Below are 18410 nucleotides of genomic sequence, written 5' to 3'. Positions count from 1 at the left end.
CGCCGCCGCCACCCGCGCCCGCCTGCCTGCCCAGGAGGGGTCAGTGCTGGGGAGGAGCCGGGGGGGGCCGCCGCTGGGAGCCCCGCCTGGGCCCCGGCCCCGCCCTGGAGGCCGCCCCCCGCCCCGCGGGCCCCCCCCGAAGAAGATCTCCTGGCGTGGGGCAGGGAAGGAAGAGGCCCTCCCGGGTGCGGGGGAGCCGCTGGAGTCCGACCACAGAGGGAGGGAGTTCCACAGGCTTCCGCGGAGGCTCCTGGGGGCCAGCGTCCTCCGGAGGACCCCGTCCCAGGCCGGGGGTCTTCTCCGCTTCCGTCTTGTGCCAAGCGCCCGTGCATTGCGGTAGGGCAGCGGCTGCGCCAAAGCAGGGCGGGCCGGCAGCGCATCGTGCACAGAAAGAAGCCGGTGCTGGCTTAGGAGCGGTGGGCTGCATAGACTTCGCCCGCGAGGGGCCCGAGGGCAACTGCCCGCCGTGCTCGGGAGCCGGGAGCCGGAGCAGGATGGCCGTGGAGCGGGTGGGTGGCTCGGAGGCAGCGTCACCATCCAGCCCAGCCCGGCTCCTCCGCCCACCGCCAACCTGCCGCTTCCCCGGTTTGAAGCTGTGCTGCTCTAGTCGGGGACATGAGCCGCCCCGCCCGCCCCCCTGGCTTTGAGGGGTGCAGTTTGAGGGCTCTGGGCTTTGAAGGGGTGCCCGCAACCTGCAGAGCCCAGCAACGGTGCCATTCTGGGAAGGTGCTCAGCAGGGCTGCAGCTGTCGCTGCTGTCGGAGCCTGCGCCCTCCTGCTGCTGCTGCTGCACAGTTTGTAGCCCGTTCCCGGAGCTGGCCTGTCTCTGAAGCAAGGGGATGCTGCGTTTGGGCGGAGGGGAGAAGGGCAGAAGTCAGGCTAGTCCTCCTGCAACACTCAGTGCAGTAGTGTGATCTTGCCTGTGTGATTATTCCTCTCTCACAGTCATGAGGAATCCACCTTGGTTTGAAATTGGGACAAGCATGACTCAAAGACTGTGCTGGTCTGCGATAAAGGAATTGAATTGATTGACGCCGACACAGTGAGTGGATGGAATGCATCCTCCTTGAGAAACATTTATCCCTATAGAAACCTAGGCTGTTGTGGGGAAGGGCTAGCAGGGCACTACGAGGAACAAACCTGGTGGCCCAGGTCTGGGCCCAGCCCACTCTCCTAGATGGCCCCGTGATTTTTCCCAAGGGGAAAAAAGAGGGCCCCTTTTATAATTCCAGAATGGCTTGGCCTAGAGTTCTGAAGTTTTGCACAGACGTAGGACAGGTTAGCAGGAGGACATTGTGTATTGATCTTGAAGTGGATTGGTCAGCTAGTTGGTTATTTCTTTATTTATAATGAATATTTTCTGTACTGCGTAAAGCTGCCGGAAAGTTATCTCTGTCCATAGAGTGCTTCATACCTAGTCAAAGTGGAACTAACTCTTACATCTGAATAAAGAACTTATTTTTTCAAATACACTATGCTCAAGCTGGTTTGTGATCCAAAAGGTCAGCATGAGAACTGTGAAGGAGGCATGTGTTGTGGTTTTATTTATTTCCCGTGTGAATGCACTAGATTTCCAGGTTCATTCTGTTTTTGAAGTGTGGCATAAAGGACACGTGTTGTGTTCCAGTTAGTTTGTGAATGATCAAGAAGCTGTGTGAATCCACTAGGGCTTCTTCTTCTTCTTCTTCTTCTTCTTCTTCTTCTTCTTCTTGTTGTTTTGCAAATGCACTGAGTGATGCAACTCACCCAGATCTGTGAGTTTCTGGTGAATGATCAAGAAAAGGTATGGATCTTTGCAGGGTTGTGTAGTGGCCCAGTGCAAATGCACTCTGGCCCAGACCTCTGGGTTTGTGGTGAAATGTATATATATGGAGAAGATGTTTATTTTGCAGCTGCCGCCACCACCCTGCCCCCGGTAAGTTCATGAGGACCAGGGTCCAAAATTACCTAGCTCTGCCTCTGAGGGCTACAGAGTCCCCTTCTTCTCCCGATGTCCAGTTTTTGACAGGCAGAGAGCCCTCTTGTACAGAGAACCATCCGGTCATGGGAGCCATCTGCTGCTGCTGCCGCCACCTTGTATGTTGCTGGTGAGGCCAGCAGCGCAGGTCTAGCTCAGGGCAGGACTGGGGCCAACCAAGGCAACACCATGCTAATGCTACAGACTGTGCAAGCATGCAATGCAGCCCTGGGGTTTCATTTTTAAAGAGAAAAACGGCTTTAGGGCAGTGTGGTTGTGAGTGGAGAAGTGTCAAAAGGGTAACACACCCTTCTTAGCCCCAGATTCCTCTCCAGAAGCTGTTTTTCTGGAGTCAAGGTCCTGCACACAGTATATGTGCATAATGTGTATCTCAGGAGCAGTCAGAGACCTCTATGGGGGGGTGGGGGGGGCAAGGCCCCAGTTGCAAGCAGAGACAGGATGGAAGGAGAAATACAAAAATGGGGAGGGAGAGATTTGCAGGCACAGAAGAAAGGATGCCGAGGAGGAGGAGGAGGAGGAGGAGAGGCAAATCTCTCCAGCCTGGAATTGGTGGCGGTCCCCACATTGATGTGGCATAATCCTCCTTCCTTCCCTCAGCGGAAAACCAGGTTTCTCAACGGGGTGTGTGTGTGTGTGTTTGTGCTTGCCTACCTGCTGCTAGACCGTGGCGAAGAAGTGGCGTCCGGAGCCTTTGCTGGTGCGGCTCCTGCAGCTGGGCACACGCCCCCCCCCCCCGGCTCCCTAGCAACAAGCCCGCCTTGCTGGACTGCTGGGAAACTGCTGACTCAAGGTGCCTCTGCTGTGCTGGCCTCTCCCTTTTGCTGACGGCTTGCAGAAAGCCCTGAGCCAGCACAGCACGGGGGGGGGGGCCCTTGGACCCAGGTGCAATCCACCCCCCCCGTGCGGCCTTGCCCCCTTTTCCCATCCAGCCAAGCTGCCACCCTAGCCCTTGACCTGCCCTGCCTCAGCATTGTCCAGGCAGCTTGCAGGGTTTAGTCTGGCAGCCTTCGAGGTCTGAGTGGAGGCTGTGGCCATGCAGTGGCCTTAGGCCTTAGGCTCAGCAGCCCAAGAACCTCTGTTTCCATTTACAAGGAAAAAATAGGTTACTAGTCCTCATGTCTGCAGCGACAGGATTGGCAGTGCCATCTAGCATTCCACCCGTCACCACTACCAGAAGCAGAAAAAGGCGTATGGACATATGTATGCGGCAAAGGAAGGCACTCTTCCAGCCTCCGAAGAAGGAGGAGCATTTCCCCCCAAACCTTCTAACTGGAGAGGCTGCCAGCAACTGAGCCTGGGACCCACTCAGTATGCAAAAGGAGGACGCAGTGAAGCAATAAGCAGCAGGCTGGTGGGCATTTTCTCACCTGCCACGCTTTATAGAGGCCACACAGTCCCACTTCTGCTGCTGCCCAGATAGGCGTGGCTGGTTTTCATTTGGCTTCATCTCTGGAGCCCCAGAGCACAAACAGGCCTTGCGTCTGCTGCCTGCCTGGTTCAGTCCATACCTGACCGAGCTGATCTGTCCTGGGACATGCCCACCCCGCCTACAAATCACGCTGCTGCAGTGTGTCCTGAGCCAGCCGCCGCCACCCGCACAATGAGGCCATTTTACAAATCACACCCAGAGGACCCTCTCACAGGCTGAAATGTATCACTCCGTGTTACTCCTACACAACAGGAAGGGGGTCAGAGCCACATTTAAGGCAAACGTGCCGCAAGCCGTTGGAGCTTGGCTTCTCCTTCAGATTGCAGGCGGGGACCTTTATTGCCCGTGTCCATCATCCCAGAAATGTACCCACTGCTGGGGGGAGGGCACTGGACATGGCCAGGAAGGAAGCCAAGAACCAGGGACATGGAACCGGGGGGTGCTGCTTGGCCCAGCACTATCACAAGAGGCTCAAGCAGCCTCAGCCTCTGTGGCAGACACACCAGCTGCAACCTTACTTGGATGGAGGCCACCTGGCCACAGGTTATGCTCGGCCACCTCACATGCAGGGGAGGGTCTTTTCGGTGGTGGCCCCCATTTATGGAATAGCCTCCCCAGAGATTCTTGTCTGGCACCATCACTGTGCTCCTTTTTACTCCCGGTGAAGACCTTTTCATCCACGCATGCCTTTCATAGGCTTGTCAATGCTTTTATCTTTTGTGTCATATTTGCTGGTATTTTTTGTTTTGTTTCTAATGTGCTTTTTATTGTATAACAATTTGTTATGGAATGGTCATATAAGTTGTTGTTGTTGATGATGATGGTGATGATATTGTTAGGGCAAGGGAGGGTGGCACTAGCAGTGCGAGTGTGCCAGTCGGGCCCATAGAGCAGCCCCCCCCCCCGCTTCTGGCCTCATGAGGCAGCCCGGGATCGAGGGTCATGCCTTGCATGGGTACATTGCGGGGTGCTGGAAGCCAAGCTCACTCTGGCCAAAACCCCAAGTCGGTTCCAAAAGGGCCACTGAACAGGTTTATGAAGAAGTAGTACCACCACTGCCTTTGTATGCATTCGTCACCCCAATGAGTGCAGGTAAGCAGTTCCTTATGCCAAAGCTTGGGGTTTTATTTGGTGCATTGTGGACTACCCTGCCTCACTCACTCCAGACCATGCAGGCCCACCTCACCACCACCCACAATGCATTGCTCCTGGCTGGCCATCTTGGGCAGCAGCTGCTGCTGCATGGCTGCCGCCTACCCACCAACTCCACTTCTCAGATGCTGCTTCTGCTGTGTCTGGGGATATGGCTATGCTCATTTCACAGCCCCTCCAGCATGGGGAGCTCTCTTCAATGCAAGGCCCCCTTTGCACAACTGGAAGACAGACTAGTTGGAGTGGGCTGGGGCACTACAAGCCCAGGGGCAGGAGCGCCCCACATTAAGTGCTTGGGGTGGGGTGGGGTGGGGTCAGGGAGGACAGTCATTGCTGGTGGGAGGGGGGCAGTGGTCAAGCAGTAGACACTCTCCAGTCCTGGCCTCCCTTCACCCGTAGCTGTGAGGGCTACTGGGGTTCATGGGAGAGGAGTCTTGGCGGCCTGACTGGCCCTTCAGTTGCCAAAGCCGATGGCTGAGATTCTGCACTTGGCAGGTGCCCAAGGCACAGCCAACGCGCATCAATTGCACCGGGTGGAAGCGTGCAGCAGCTGCATGGCGCTTTTGACGTGGGACTACCGCCCATGACGCGAGGCCTGATGCGCCGCTGCTGGGCTGCTGGTGGTCCAGTCCACGTGTGGGGAGCCGGTGGAGGCGGAACCAGCGCCCAATTGGGCCAGAGTCATCGGGAAGCATTTCCATCTTCAGCCTCTTCGGAAACCAGGCTGCAGGGTGGTGTCTGGCCGAGGGCTTCCTGCAACAAGAGAGTTCAGGAGTGTTACTGAGCTGCAGCCACCCGAGAAAAGCCAGCTTGGAAGAGCAGCCCCACTGCAGACACACCACCAGCAGGTCCTCATGGCTCCAAGCCTGCATGATCTCAGCTGCAGGTGGGGCTTATGTGGTGGAATGGCTGTCTGTGGCACAGGAGTGGTAGGATACAGGAGGGCGGCGGCGGCGGCAGCATGTCCAGGCCTGGCTAGCTCAAGGGACAGACCAGAAGTGGTGGGGGGAGAGACCCCTGACCCCTATACTCCCACCATGGGGCACACGTCTTCACACCTTTGGAGGCTTTTAGCTCCAAGAGAAACCTCTGTATTCTCCTCAGGCCTTCCTTGATTTCCTTCAGGATATGCAAATGAAGAGCTCAAGAAACATGTTGGGGAGATGAGTGAGGAAAAGGCAATGTGTGAGGACATCGACAGCGGCCCTCACACAGAGTCTCAGTTTTGGTGGGTCCATCTGTCTAGCTCAGTGTTGCCCTACTCTGACGGGCGGTGGCTCTCCAGGCTCGCAGGCAGCCCTAGCGGGAGAAGCTTCCTCCTCGGCTGTTCCCAGCCCTATCGGGAGAGGAGGTGCTGCATGCAAAGCAGGCACAGGTAAAGTGAGGGGGCGGGGCAGGGCTGTAGAATCAAGTCCCTCTTTTGTCTTTAGCATCCACCAATTCCCTTAATAACCGGTTTCGTTTCATCTTCGCTTGATGGAGATGGTATAGAGAACTGCTTGGAACGCCTTCTCTTCCCCACTGGGGGCTGCAGCTCTAGGAATTCTGTCAGAGTGCGGTGGTGAGAACTAGAACATTCAACAAAGAAGAGGACAGGAATCACCAAGCCAAATATGCTGCCAGAATAGCAAATTCACCACAAGAGTATGGAATCACTTCTGTGCACAGTTACTTGTGCATTCAGCATGTGGCTGCCGTATGCACAAGTAACTGGATATCGTTCATAATCATGCTAGAAGACTCGTCACAAATGCCTAGCAGCCAAGTCAAAAGGCTGGTAATGAGCTGAGTCCATCCGTGGAGGCCCACAGAGCACCTGAGTTCATTGCATTGTGGCATGCAAAGCAGCAGCCACCCCAGTCAGTGAGAGGCCATGGTGACTCCAAAAAAAAAAAAAAAAAAAAAAAGCGGAAGATAAAACAGTCTTTATTGCGGTCTTTGACCAATAACACAACATCTAAAACCATATCAAATTTTAAACACAGCCATTTTATTAACATAACTGTACACTGGATCTAACCATTAGTGAGCAGAGTGCGGCGAACACATATTGCAGAACAGAACTTTGCCACTGTGTGTGTGATAGATGAATTCACATCTATTAGCAGATATTGGTGTAGATGAATTTGCATCTATTAGTATTCTATTGGTGTAGAATTTCTCCGATCGTCCTGGCAGATTATGTAAAAGAGAGTCAATTAACCTTTGCCTAAGGTCTGTATAAAAGACACATTGCAGGAACCAGCCACATGTGCAACTGATTCCATCTCATCAGAGTTACGGGGCAATATCTCTGTTCAATTGGATTTCTATTGTATCTACCAGCCAAGAATTCATAGGAACATAGGAAGCTGCCATTTACTGAGTCAGACCATTGGTCTATCTAGCCCAGTATTGTCTACACAGACTGGCAGCGGCTTCTCCAAGGCTGCAGGCAGGAGTCTCTCTCAGCTCTCTCCTGGAGATGCTGCCAGGGAGGGAACTTGGAACCTTCTGCTCTTCCCAGAGTGGCTCCATCCCCTGAGGGGAATATCTTACAGTGCTTACACATCAAGGGAGAGCCTAGCCCAATTTTTGCTAATCATAAGAACCACCGGGCTTGACTGCGAGCCCGGTGGTTCTAGAGCGGGTAACCCGCTTTGGTAGCCCTTCAAACCAGGGTTGGCCAGGGTGGACCACGCGACCAGGGTGGACCCTGCTTAGCTAAGGGGACAAGTCATGTTTGCTACCACAAGACCAGCTCTCCTCCATTCTGCAGGGAGGGCTTTCATATGGGCCCTCAAAAACGCCCATCTATGTTTAGGGAACATGAGGAGAAACAGATAATCTGCTGGACGAATTCTCATCCCACCATTGAGCAGGAGGAATGACCTAGATTGGCCTGGCTTTACAGAGTTGTTAAATTGTTGTAAATGGTTTTAATATTGTAACCTGGTTTTTCAGGGTTTTAAACTATTTTGATTGTTAAATTGTTGTTTTATGGTGTTTTATAGTCTGTTTTAACTGTTAATTGATTTTAACAGAGTCACCCAGTTTTGTTTTAATTGTAAATCGCCCTGAGCCATTTTGGAAGGGTGGAATAAAAATTGAATAAATAAATAAATAAATAAATAAATAAATAGATGTCATTGTGATTCTTACATTAGTCGTGTGGAGGTTCCAATGAAATCCAGCATCATGCTTGCATGTCTTTGATTCACATTGTGGGGGGCGGGGTTCCTAATTTTTCCATGAAAAGGGGCACATGGAGGAGGGAAACAAACCCATCACAAAGAAGGTGCTCCAGGCCCCTGAGTATCTTGGTTGCCCTCTTCTGCACCTATTCCAATTTTATAATATCCTTCTTAAAATGCGGCAACCAGAACTGTACACAGTACTCCAGATGTGGCCACACCATAGTTCTGTATAAGGGCATTATAATATTAACATTTTTATTTTCAGTCGCCTTCCTAATGATCTCTAGCATGGAATTGGCCTTTTCCCCAGCTGCCATGCACTGAGTCAATATTTTCAATGAGCTGTCCACCACGACCCCAAGATCTCGCTCCTGGTCAGTCATCGAGCCAGCATGGTGTAGTGGTTAGAGTGCCAGACTAGGACCGGGGAGACCCAAGTTCAAATCCCCATTCAGCCATGATACTTGCTGGGTGAGTCTGGGCCAGTCACTTTTCTCTCAGCCAGCCTACTTCACAGGGCTGTTGTGAGGAGAAAACGTAAGTATGTAGTACACTGCTCTGGGCTCCTTGGAGGAAGAGCAGGATATAAAATGTAATAAATAAAATCGACAGCTCAGATCCCATCAGTGTATATGTGAAGATGTTTTGTTTGTTTGTTGTGCCCCAATATGCATCACTTTACACTTGCTTACATTGAACTGCATTTGCCATTTTGTCCCCCACTCCCCCAGTTTGGAGAGATCCTTTTGGAGCTCCTCACAATCTGTTGTGGATTCCACTATCCTTAATAGTTTAGTGTCATCTGCAAATTTGCCCACCTCGCTGTTTAGCTCAACTTCTAGATCATTTACGAACAAGTTAAAGAGCACTGGTCCCAGTACCAATCCCTGGGGGACCCCACTTCCTACTTCCCTCCATTGTGAAAACTCTCCATTTATTCCTACCCTCTGTTTCCCCTCCTTCAACCAGATCTGATCCACACATGAGCCTTTCCCGTATCCTATGACTGTTAAGTTTACTCAAGAGACCTTGGTGGGGAACTTTATCAAAAGCTTTTTGGAAGTCCAAGTATACTATGTCAACTGGGTCACCTTTATCTACATGCCAGTTGACACTCTCAAAGAACTCCAAAAGATTAGTGAGGCAAGACTTTCCCTTGCAGAAGCCATGCTGGTGGTTAGAGTGCTGGACTAGGACCGGGGAGACCCGAGTTCAAATCCCCATTCAGCCATCATACTAGCTGGGTGACTCTGAACCAGTCACTTCTCTCTCAGCCTAACCTACTTCATAGGGTTGTTGTGAGGAGAAACTCAAGTATGTAGTACACCGCTCTGGGCTCCTTGGAGGAAGAGCGGGATATAAATGTAATAATAATAATAATCCCCCAGTGAGGCACTACCTTGGCGTGGTTGTGGGGCTTACGTGCTCCAAGGAAGGTGAGAGCTATGCCAGAGGTCCAACCATACTGGACAGGCTTAGATCAGATGCTCAAGATATGGAAGAAGAATTACCACCAACTGAAGAAGTTGCTCAGGCGCAGGTGGAGGAGGTGCTGGAAACAGAGGATGCCACTGTTGCTGAACTGTTTCAAAATCAAAACCAGGCAACCTCCCCTTTGCCTTCACCTCAAAAACCCGAATGCTGTTTAACAGAAAAGCAACAAGAACTAAAGCAAAAAATAACTGAGCACATGAACCAAACAACCACCAGGGCAACTAAAAACAGTTGCCAAAAAACAACTTGCTCAAGCATTAAAAGATGTCAATGCTGCACTAGCAGAAATAACAACCAATAATTTGCAAGAAACAAACCAACTAATGTACAGTGCAGCAACAACAACAACACAAGAGCTCGGATATAAGATCAGTGGACCTGTAAAAAAAGAAAGTAGTACATCACCTAAATGGAAGATTAGATTAGAAAATAAAATCTCCAGGCTTAACAGATGCTAGTAAAATGAAAGATATGAAAGACAAGAAGCTGAAGAATGAAAACCAAACAGTATCTGATCCAAAAATACCAGCTAGATTCAAGGAAAATTAGAGAAGTCCTGGAAATAATAAAGCAGCAGATAACAGCAGTGTCAAAGAAGATTAGCAGATATGAAGCCAGAATTACACAACACAGGCAGAATCTCCAATTCCAGTCCAATCAGAGACGTTTCTACGAAAGCATAGGAGGAGAAACTGCAAGAACATAGAAACACCAAATAAAGAAGAAAGAGTGCAATTCCGGGGGAAATTATGGGACAATCCAATAGATTATAATAAAAAAGCAGGCTGGATGAAAAAGGTCAAAAAATGTAACCAACAAATGCAAGATCTAATAATAACACCAGAATTAATAAGTGAAAGAGCAAAGAAAATTAAAAATTGGACTGCATCAGGCGGCGATGAACTGCATGGCTTTTGGCTTAAACACCTAACAAGCCTTCATTAAAAAACCCTATCAAAACAGTTCACTCAATCACATTTTATAAGGAGGTGATATTGAACAATGGCTAACAACTGGGAAAACTCATCTCATAATGAAAGACCCAGCAAAAGGTGCAGTTCCAAGTAATTATAGACCGATAACCTGCCTGCCAACCATGTTCAAATTATTAACTGGAATAAAAGCAGATGAAGTAATGCAACACTTATTAACTAACAAACAGCTTCCAGTTGAACAGAAAGGAAATTGCCCGAACACCAGAGGCACAAAAGACCAGCTGCTGATTGACAAAATGATTTTAGAAAATTGCAAGTGAAGAAAAACAAATCTAAGTGTTGAATGGATTGACTACAAGAAAGCCTTCGACTCATTGCCTCACACATGGATACTAAAATGTTTAGAAACAACTGGTTTCAGCAAAAACATTCAGATATTTATTTAAAAAGCATTGAGTATGTGGAGTACACAGTTAACAATCAACGGCAAGACCCTTGGACAGGTTAGCATTAGAAGAGGTATTTTCCAAGGGGACTCACTATCCCCTCTGTTGTTTGTAATCACCATGACTCCACTTTCACAAATACTAAACAAAACAGGCCTCGGATACCAAATATCTAAAACATCAAGTAAAATAAACACCTAAAACATCAAGTAAAATAATCCATCAAGTACATGGACGATCTGAAGCTGTATGGAAAGTCCCAGTCAGAAATCGAATCACTGCTAAACAATGGGGCGATTCTCACAATCAACAAAAACTGGGCTAGCAGAGGCTAGCCTGATTTTTGTTGACCCTAAGAACCACCGGGCTCGCAGCCGAGCCTGGTGGTTCTTGAGCGGATAACCCGCTCGAGAACCCCTGCTAAAAAGCAGGTTTGCAGAGCAAGCGCTCCAGCAAACCTGCTTTTTAGGATCGTGAGTAGCCGCAGCGCGCCTTCGACCGCGCCTACTCATGAGTAGACCCCCGGCCGGGAGGCGAAAAGCCACCTCCTGGCTCCGGGGGTCTCCCCAGTATGCCCTGTGCACTCACGCAGGGCATACTGGGGCTTGCAGGGGCTGCGCGGCCCCCGCTCCCCCCACTGACTCTGTCACAGAGCTGGCCATCGTGTGGGCAGCCAATCCGGCCGCCCAGGACTCCCTACCCGCTAGTGAGCGGGGAGAGTGGGCTTAGCCCGCTCTTCCGGCTCACTGCCCCAAACCAGGTCTCACTGATTGTGAGACCCGGTCCACTGTCTGTATATTCAGTAGCGATATAGCAATGGAGTTTGAACTAGACAAGTGTGCTGCATTAATAATAAACAGAGGAAAAATAACAAAAACAGAAAGAACAGAACTGCCCAATGGAAGCAACATCAAGAACCTGGAAGAGAAAGAACATTACAAATACTTGGGCATTCTCCAGGCGGATAACATTGCACACACTGAAGTTAGAAGAAAAATTGGAAGTGAATACATCAGGAGAGTTAGAAAAATCCTCAAGTCCAAACTCAGTGGCGGGAACACCATACAAGCCATAAACACCTGGGCTATACCTGTTATCAGAAACAGTGCAGGAATAATAGACTGGACCCAGGCAGAGCTAGAGATGCTAGATCATAAGACCAGGAAAATAATCAACATCAATCATGCTCTGCACCCCCGCAGTGATGTAGATAGGCTATACCTCCCTTGCAGCTCAGGTGGAAGAGGAATGCTGCAAGTCCATCAAACAGTAGAGGAAGAGAAAAGAGGCCTTGAAGAATATATAAAGGACAGTGAAGAAGATGCACTTAAAATGGTCAATAATGAGAAACTATTCAACACCAATGAAACAAAGCAGGCCTACAAGAAAGAACAAATCAAGACCCGAGCAGAAAAATAAGCCACTGCATGGTCAATATTTGCACAATATAAGTGGAAAATCAGACATCACCAAGATCTGGCAATGGCTTAAGAATGGCAACTTGAAGAAAGAAACGGAGGGTTTAATACTGGCTGCACCAGAACAGGCACTAAGAACAAATGCAATAAGAGCAAAAGTAGAAAAGTCAACAACAAACAGCAAGTGCCGCCTTTGTAAAGAAGCAGATGAAACCGTGGACCACCTAATCAGCTGTTGTAAAAAGATCGCACAGACTGACTACAAGCAAAGGCATGACAAGGTAGCAGGGATGATACACTGGAACATCTGCCAAAAATACAAGCTACCTGTAGCCAAAAATTGGTGGACCATAAAATTGAAAAAGTTGAAGAAAATGAAGATGTAAAAATATTATGGGACTTCCGACTACAAACAGACAAACATCTGCCACACAATACACCAGATATATACCACACAATACACCAGATACTGTAGTCGAGAAAAAAGAAAAACAAGTCAAAATAATTGACATAGCAATACTAGCAGATAGCAGAATAGTAGAAAAAGAAATAGAAAAAATCACATAATACAAAGATCTACAAATTGAAATTGAAAGGCTGTGGCAGAAAAAGACCAGAGTAATCCCAGTGGTAATTGGCACCCTGGGTGCACTTTCAAAAGACTTTGAAGAGCACCTCAACACCATAGGGGTCACAGAAATCACCATCGGCCAATTACAAAAAGCAACTTTACTGGGAACAGCCTATATTCTGCGACAATATCTATAGTAACAGCAATAACATTGACAATAAAATTCAGCCATCCCAGGTCCTTGGGAAGGACTTGATGTCTGGATAAAACAAACCAGTCAATAACTGTGTAAACAAGAAATAATAATAATAAATTTGTCCTTAAGTATGCTTTCCATCAATTTGCCCAGCACAGAAGTTAAGCTGACTGGCCTGTAATTTCCAAGTCCCCCCTGGATTCCATATTGAAAATCGAAGTTACATTAGCTACTTTCCAGTCCTCTGGTACAGAGCCTGATTGCAGGGACAAGTTACATATTTTTGCTAGGAGATCAGCAATTTCACATTTGAGTTCCTTCAGAGCTTTTGTGTGGATGCGATTTGATAATCTTTTGTCTTTCAAGACAGTTTAGAACATCTTCCCAAATTTTTATACTATCTTTCATAAGAGATCCCAAGGCAGTTTAACAAAAGTTAAAATACAATAAAACTCCATTAAAAACCAGATGTAAAACCCCAAAATGCATAACACACCAAAAAACCAACCACAAAAAAGATAGAGGCTATTCAGACAGAGCCCAGCCCGGTTTTGCACACACATGTGAACTGCCGGGATCAGGCCAATAACGGCGGCACCACGGTGGCAAACTTACCTGTAGTGATCAGTCACCCCTCCCCTATAGAGTTAACCGGACGTGAACCCTGTCCTGACTGACAGGCTGGGCTCAGCCAATCAGCACACCAGGTAGGTGGGACCTAGAGAGCCGATGGGAGGAAGAAGAAGCAGGTTGGGGGTGAAAGCAGGACGTGTGGCCATGGAGTATGACTGAATGAAGATGGCTGCAGATCTTGGAAGATAGTACTGCAGGGGCTTGAATTCTCAATCTAGGGTTTGATGAGTTCAAGACAAAAGAAGCTAGGACTTTGGCTTCGGGAAGTTTCGTCTAGGGAAAGCTTGTTTAGTCAGATTTTGCATTAGACTTTCTGTTTCTTTGGTGTGTGCTTTGTATATCCCTGACACTGGTCTATTATTGCTTACCTGTAATGTAATTAAACTAAGAAACACTAGCCTACAAAACAAACATCCAGCCAGGACATTGCAAAAAGACTCTGTAAGCTTTTAAAGGTGCTTTTTTATTTTCCAACATACCTGTTCCTTGCAACTGGGTAACCATGATTTTTAAAGCATGTCACCCCAACATAATTCAGGCTGCACTTTGGAAGTATTTTTGTAAGTACTGAGTATTTTTACCTGTAACTAAAAGCTGAAAAAGCCTCAGACGGAAGCAGTCTGTAACATTTGAATACAATTGTTTTCCTTTTTGTTCTTTTCTATTACAAGCCTCTCCGAGTGGATTTTTAACTCAGGAGAAAGTGGGGCTGAGAGGGGGGACCTTACTCTGGTGCAAACATTCAGCAAACTACCAGTTTTCTCACCACGTGCAGGCATACATGTGGAAGGTTTTTGTACTTATCTAATAGTAGGATAAAGGGAGTTTTCCCTGGGATTCCACCCCATGCCCCAGGAGGGTCAAGCTCTGTTGAAAAGAGGGGTGGCGGCAGCAGCCATTTTTGAACCTACCAAAAATAAAGAAGAGCTTTAGGAGTAGCCTTTGCCAGAAATATCAGCAGGGATGATTCAGTATTTCTTTCCCTCATGTGAGCTTGCTTCAAGACAAAGACTGTAATTCTCTACACCACCCAAGTAGCTTCCCCATCAAAATGGGGTTAGGAAAGTAAACCATTTTTCTGATCATCTGGCAGCAGCCATGGAGAGTGGAAGGGGGATCCCTATTATACACCGCACACTCATGATACATCATGGTATTTCTGGGGGCCGGGATAACACATCTCGTGGAATCATCTGGGCGTGTGGGGAGCATGCCCAGCAATGCTAGATGGATCATCTGTGGGGAAGGTAGATTGAACCCGCCTTCCCCACAGCTCACTCTGGAGCCCTTTTCACTGCTTGTCAGAAGATGCTCAAACAGAAGCAGGAAAGCTGAGAGACCTGACAGCCCTTAAGGGGTGAAAGCCCTAACAAATAAAAAGGTCTTTGATTGTTTCTTAAAAGCAGCCACACAGATGTCAAAGAGCAGCCATTTACCGGGAAAGCACCTGAGAGCCTGGGAGCAACAACAAAAAAGGCCAGCCCATGTGCATGACAATTGAGCCTCTCTCAGTGTCAGCACACAGAGCAAAGGCCCCTCTGATGACTTTGTTGGGCGGGCAGAAACCATCGAGAGCAGGAGGTCCTTCAGGTATCCAGGACCCAAACCATTAAGGGCTTTAAAAGGGAACAACCAGCACTTTGAATCAAACCTGGAAACAAACTGGCAGCCACTGCAGCTGTTTCAAAACAGGTGTCATATGCTCCAAGTGAGCAGTTCCAGGGAGAACCCTGGCAGCTGCATTCTGCACCAACTGAACTTTCTGAAGACTAGCTTAACCCGCGCAGAGCATCTGCACGCTAGTACTTGATTGCTCCCCTCACTCCCTGTCACAGCAGCCCCCTTCAAGTCAGAGATCTCTTCACCCTCAGCTGAGTTGCACTCCTGCTCCTCCTCCTCCATCCTGTTGCTTCCATTCCCCTCACCCCTCTTGGTCACTCCTCCATCCCTTTACTCCACCCTCTCACCCCACTTGATCGCAGCTGCAGCATTGCTGCCGCCTATTGGCCAAGCTGCAGCCCCCTATCCCCAGAGATCTCCCCACCTTCATCTGAACCCTGCCCCTGCTCCTCCCGCCTGGAGCAGCAGCAGCAGTGGTCGACCGGGCCCTTCCTCGCTGCCGCCACCACCATGGCTGCTCGTTCCCCTCAGGCCGCTGGCAGGCTCAGGTCCATCCCTTGCCTGCCTCTGACAATGGCCTCGGTAGCCCCAAAGAGCAGCCGTGGTAGACTGGGCCCCTTCCTTGCTGCTAGTGCTGCCATGGCCGCTATCTGCCTCCTTCTCCCTATCTGCATATGGAATCCCCACTGCCCAATCAGGTGCTTCTGCCTTGCCTCCACAGCCCCGCCCAGCCAATTCTCCTGGGTGCGCCCCAACCAATCAGGCGCCTCCGCCACCCAGCCAATCAGCTGAGCTCTGGGACGCACATTCCAGGGCACACCCAGGAGAAATATATTTCTGAAGATTCTTCAAGGGAAACGCCACATAAAGCACATTGCAATAATCCAGCTATGACATGATTAAGGCATGAGTAACTGTGGCCAGATCTGCCTTCTCCAGAAAGGGGTGAAGCTAGCACAAAGCTTCTTCAACAAAGGCTCTTGAGGAAACTTAGCAGTCATGGGATAAGGGGATAAGTGCATGTGTGGGTTGGTAACTGGTTGAAGAACAGGAAACAGAGGGTAAGTATAAACTGAGAGTTTTCACAATGGAGAGAAGTAAGAAATGGGGTTCCCCAGGGATTGGTACTGGGACCGGTGCCTTTTAATTTTCACGTAAATGATCTAGAAGTTGGGGTAAACAGCAAGGTGGCTAAACTGGCAGATGACACTAAACTATTTAGGGCAGTGAAATCCAGAACAAACTGTGAGGAGCTTCAAAAGGATCTCTCCTAACTGGGTGAGTGGGCAACACTGGGGCAAAAACAAACAAACAGAACATCTTCACATATACATACATACATACATACATACATACATACATACATACATACATACATTACATTTATATCCCGCTCATTGGCTCTCCTTGACCACTCTCACAGGCCACATTGATGTGGTCTGAGTTATTGGTGACTGACCAGGAGAGAGATCTTGGGGTCATGGTGGACAGCCCATTGAAAGTGTAAACTCAGTGCACAGCAACTGTGAAAAAGGCAAAATCCATGCTAAGTATCATTATGAATGGGACTGAAAATAAAAAAATGCTAATATTATAACACCCTTCTACAAATCTATGGTGCGGCCACGTTTGGAGTACTGCATACAGTTCTGGTCACCATATCTTAAGAAGGACATAGTAGAACTGTAAAAGGTGCAGAAGAGGGCATCCAAGATAATCAGGGGTCTGGAGCAGGCAGCTTCCTTATGAGGCAAGGCTACAGTTTCCAGGAAAAGTACAAGGTTTTGGTTATAGCCTATAAAGCACTAAACAGCCTGGGCCCTGGGTATTTAAGAGAATGACTTCTTTACTATGAACCACACCGCCCATTGAGATCATCTGGAGAGGTTTGTCTGCAGTTGCCACTGGCTTGTCTGGTGGCTACTCAGGGATGAGCCTTCTCCATTGCTGCCCCGAGGCTTTGGAACACACTTCCTGCTGAAATAAGAGCCTCCCCAACATAAGATCATAAGAACAGCCCTGCTGGGTCAGGCCCAAGGAAGCCCATCTAGTCCAGCATCCTGTTTCACACAGTGGCCCACCAGATGCTGCTGGAAGCCACAGGCAGGAGTTGAGGGCAGGCCCTCCCTCCTGCTGTTACTTCCCTGCAACTGGTACTCAGAGGCATCCTGCCTTTGAGGCTAGAGGTGGCCTATAGCCCTCCGACTAGTAGCCGATGATAGACCTCTCCTCCATGAAGTTATCCAAACCCCTCGTAAAGCCATCCAGGTTGTTGGTGGTCACCACATCCTCATCTCTTACAACTTTTTAAAAGGCAGTCAAGACGCATTTGTTCACCCAGGCTTTTAATGAGACATTGTTTTAACTGTGTTGTAATAGTTTTAACATTTTAAATTTTAATGTGTTAATCTTTTTATTGGTTTTTATTGTAAACTGCCCAGAAAACTAGCATTTTGCGTGGTATATAAAAATGTGTGATAAATAATAATACAGTCTCTGGGGCTCTTCAGTTTGGAAAAGAGGTGACTATGGGAAGACATGATGGAACTGTATAAAGTTATGCATGGAGTAGAGAGAGTGGGCAGAGAGAAATTCTTCTCCCTCTCTCACCACACTAGAACCAGGGGTCATGCCATGAAACTGAAGGTTGGGAAATTTAGGACTGACAAAAGGAAGTACTTTTTCACACAGCACACAATTAATCTACAGAATTCTCTGCCATGGGATGTGATGATGGCCACCAGCTTGGATAGCTTGAAAAGGGGCTGAGACTAATTCATGGAGGACAGGCCTATCAATGGCTACTAATCTGGTGGCTGTGGGCCACCTCCAGCCTCAGAGGCAAGATGCCCCTGAATACCAGATGCACAGGAGCAACAGCAAGAGAGAGAGCACTCCCTCAGTTTTTGCCTGTGGGCTTCACAGAGGCATCTGGTAGGCCACTGCTGGAAACAGGATGCTGGACTAGATGGGCTTCCTTGGGCCCAATCCAGCAGGGCTGCTCTTCTGTTCTTATATAACAGGGCAGCTGAGGCAACCAGTGTGAGCCCCACTGCCTGAGAGCCTCCGTCGAGCAGGATCAGGCCCTGAAGAGGACAAGCCCAGCAACCCGCTTCCCAAATCCAGGCTCAGCACAATGTCTCTCTCCTTGGAGTCTCAGCGCCGGCTGGGTTCCCTGCCCACCCTCTCCTGGCCTTCGCTGCATGGAGAGGCATCACGGCCAGCTGGGTGGCAGCAGCCCTCTCTTCCCGAGACCACAAGGGAGATTATTTGTGGCCTGGTGCTGACACAACCATTCGAGCCGCCTTCTGCAGTTTGAGTTGCAAGGTAGGGCAGGGCAGGAGAAGAGACAAGAGCAGAAGC

At 48.9% G+C, this 18410-nt stretch overlaps 2 protein-coding genes across 3 annotated transcripts in view; both read right to left on the bottom strand.

Moving 5' to 3' along the window:
* The window catches only part of LOC128326873 (germ cell nuclear acidic protein-like), a 40370-nt gene extending 39593 nt beyond the window's left edge, over positions 1–777 (bottom strand). Inside the window, exon 1 of one of the 2 annotated variants that reach the window (XM_053254645.1) lies at positions 693–777. The gene's annotated coding sequence lies outside the window, so the exon portion shown is untranslated. The remainder of the gene's footprint in view (positions 1–692) is intronic. The other variant, XM_053254641.1, reaches the window with a different exon arrangement.
* A 2957-nt stretch (positions 778–3734) lies between these two features.
* Positions 3735–18410, bottom strand: part of ADM2 (adrenomedullin 2) — a 47941-nt gene continuing 33265 nt past the window's right edge. Inside the window, exon 3 of the mRNA XM_053256270.1 lies at positions 3735–5311. Coding sequence (XP_053112245.1) covers positions 4948–5311 — 364 coding nt within the window. The 3' untranslated portion in view covers positions 3735–4947. The remainder of the gene's footprint in view (positions 5312–18410) is intronic.

This window comes from Hemicordylus capensis, chromosome 5, assembly GCF_027244095.1.
Source record: "Hemicordylus capensis ecotype Gifberg chromosome 5, rHemCap1.1.pri, whole genome shotgun sequence".
Classification (NCBI taxonomy): domain Eukaryota; kingdom Metazoa; phylum Chordata; class Lepidosauria; order Squamata; family Cordylidae; genus Hemicordylus; species Hemicordylus capensis.
This window is presented reverse-complemented; position numbering and strand designations above follow the sequence as displayed.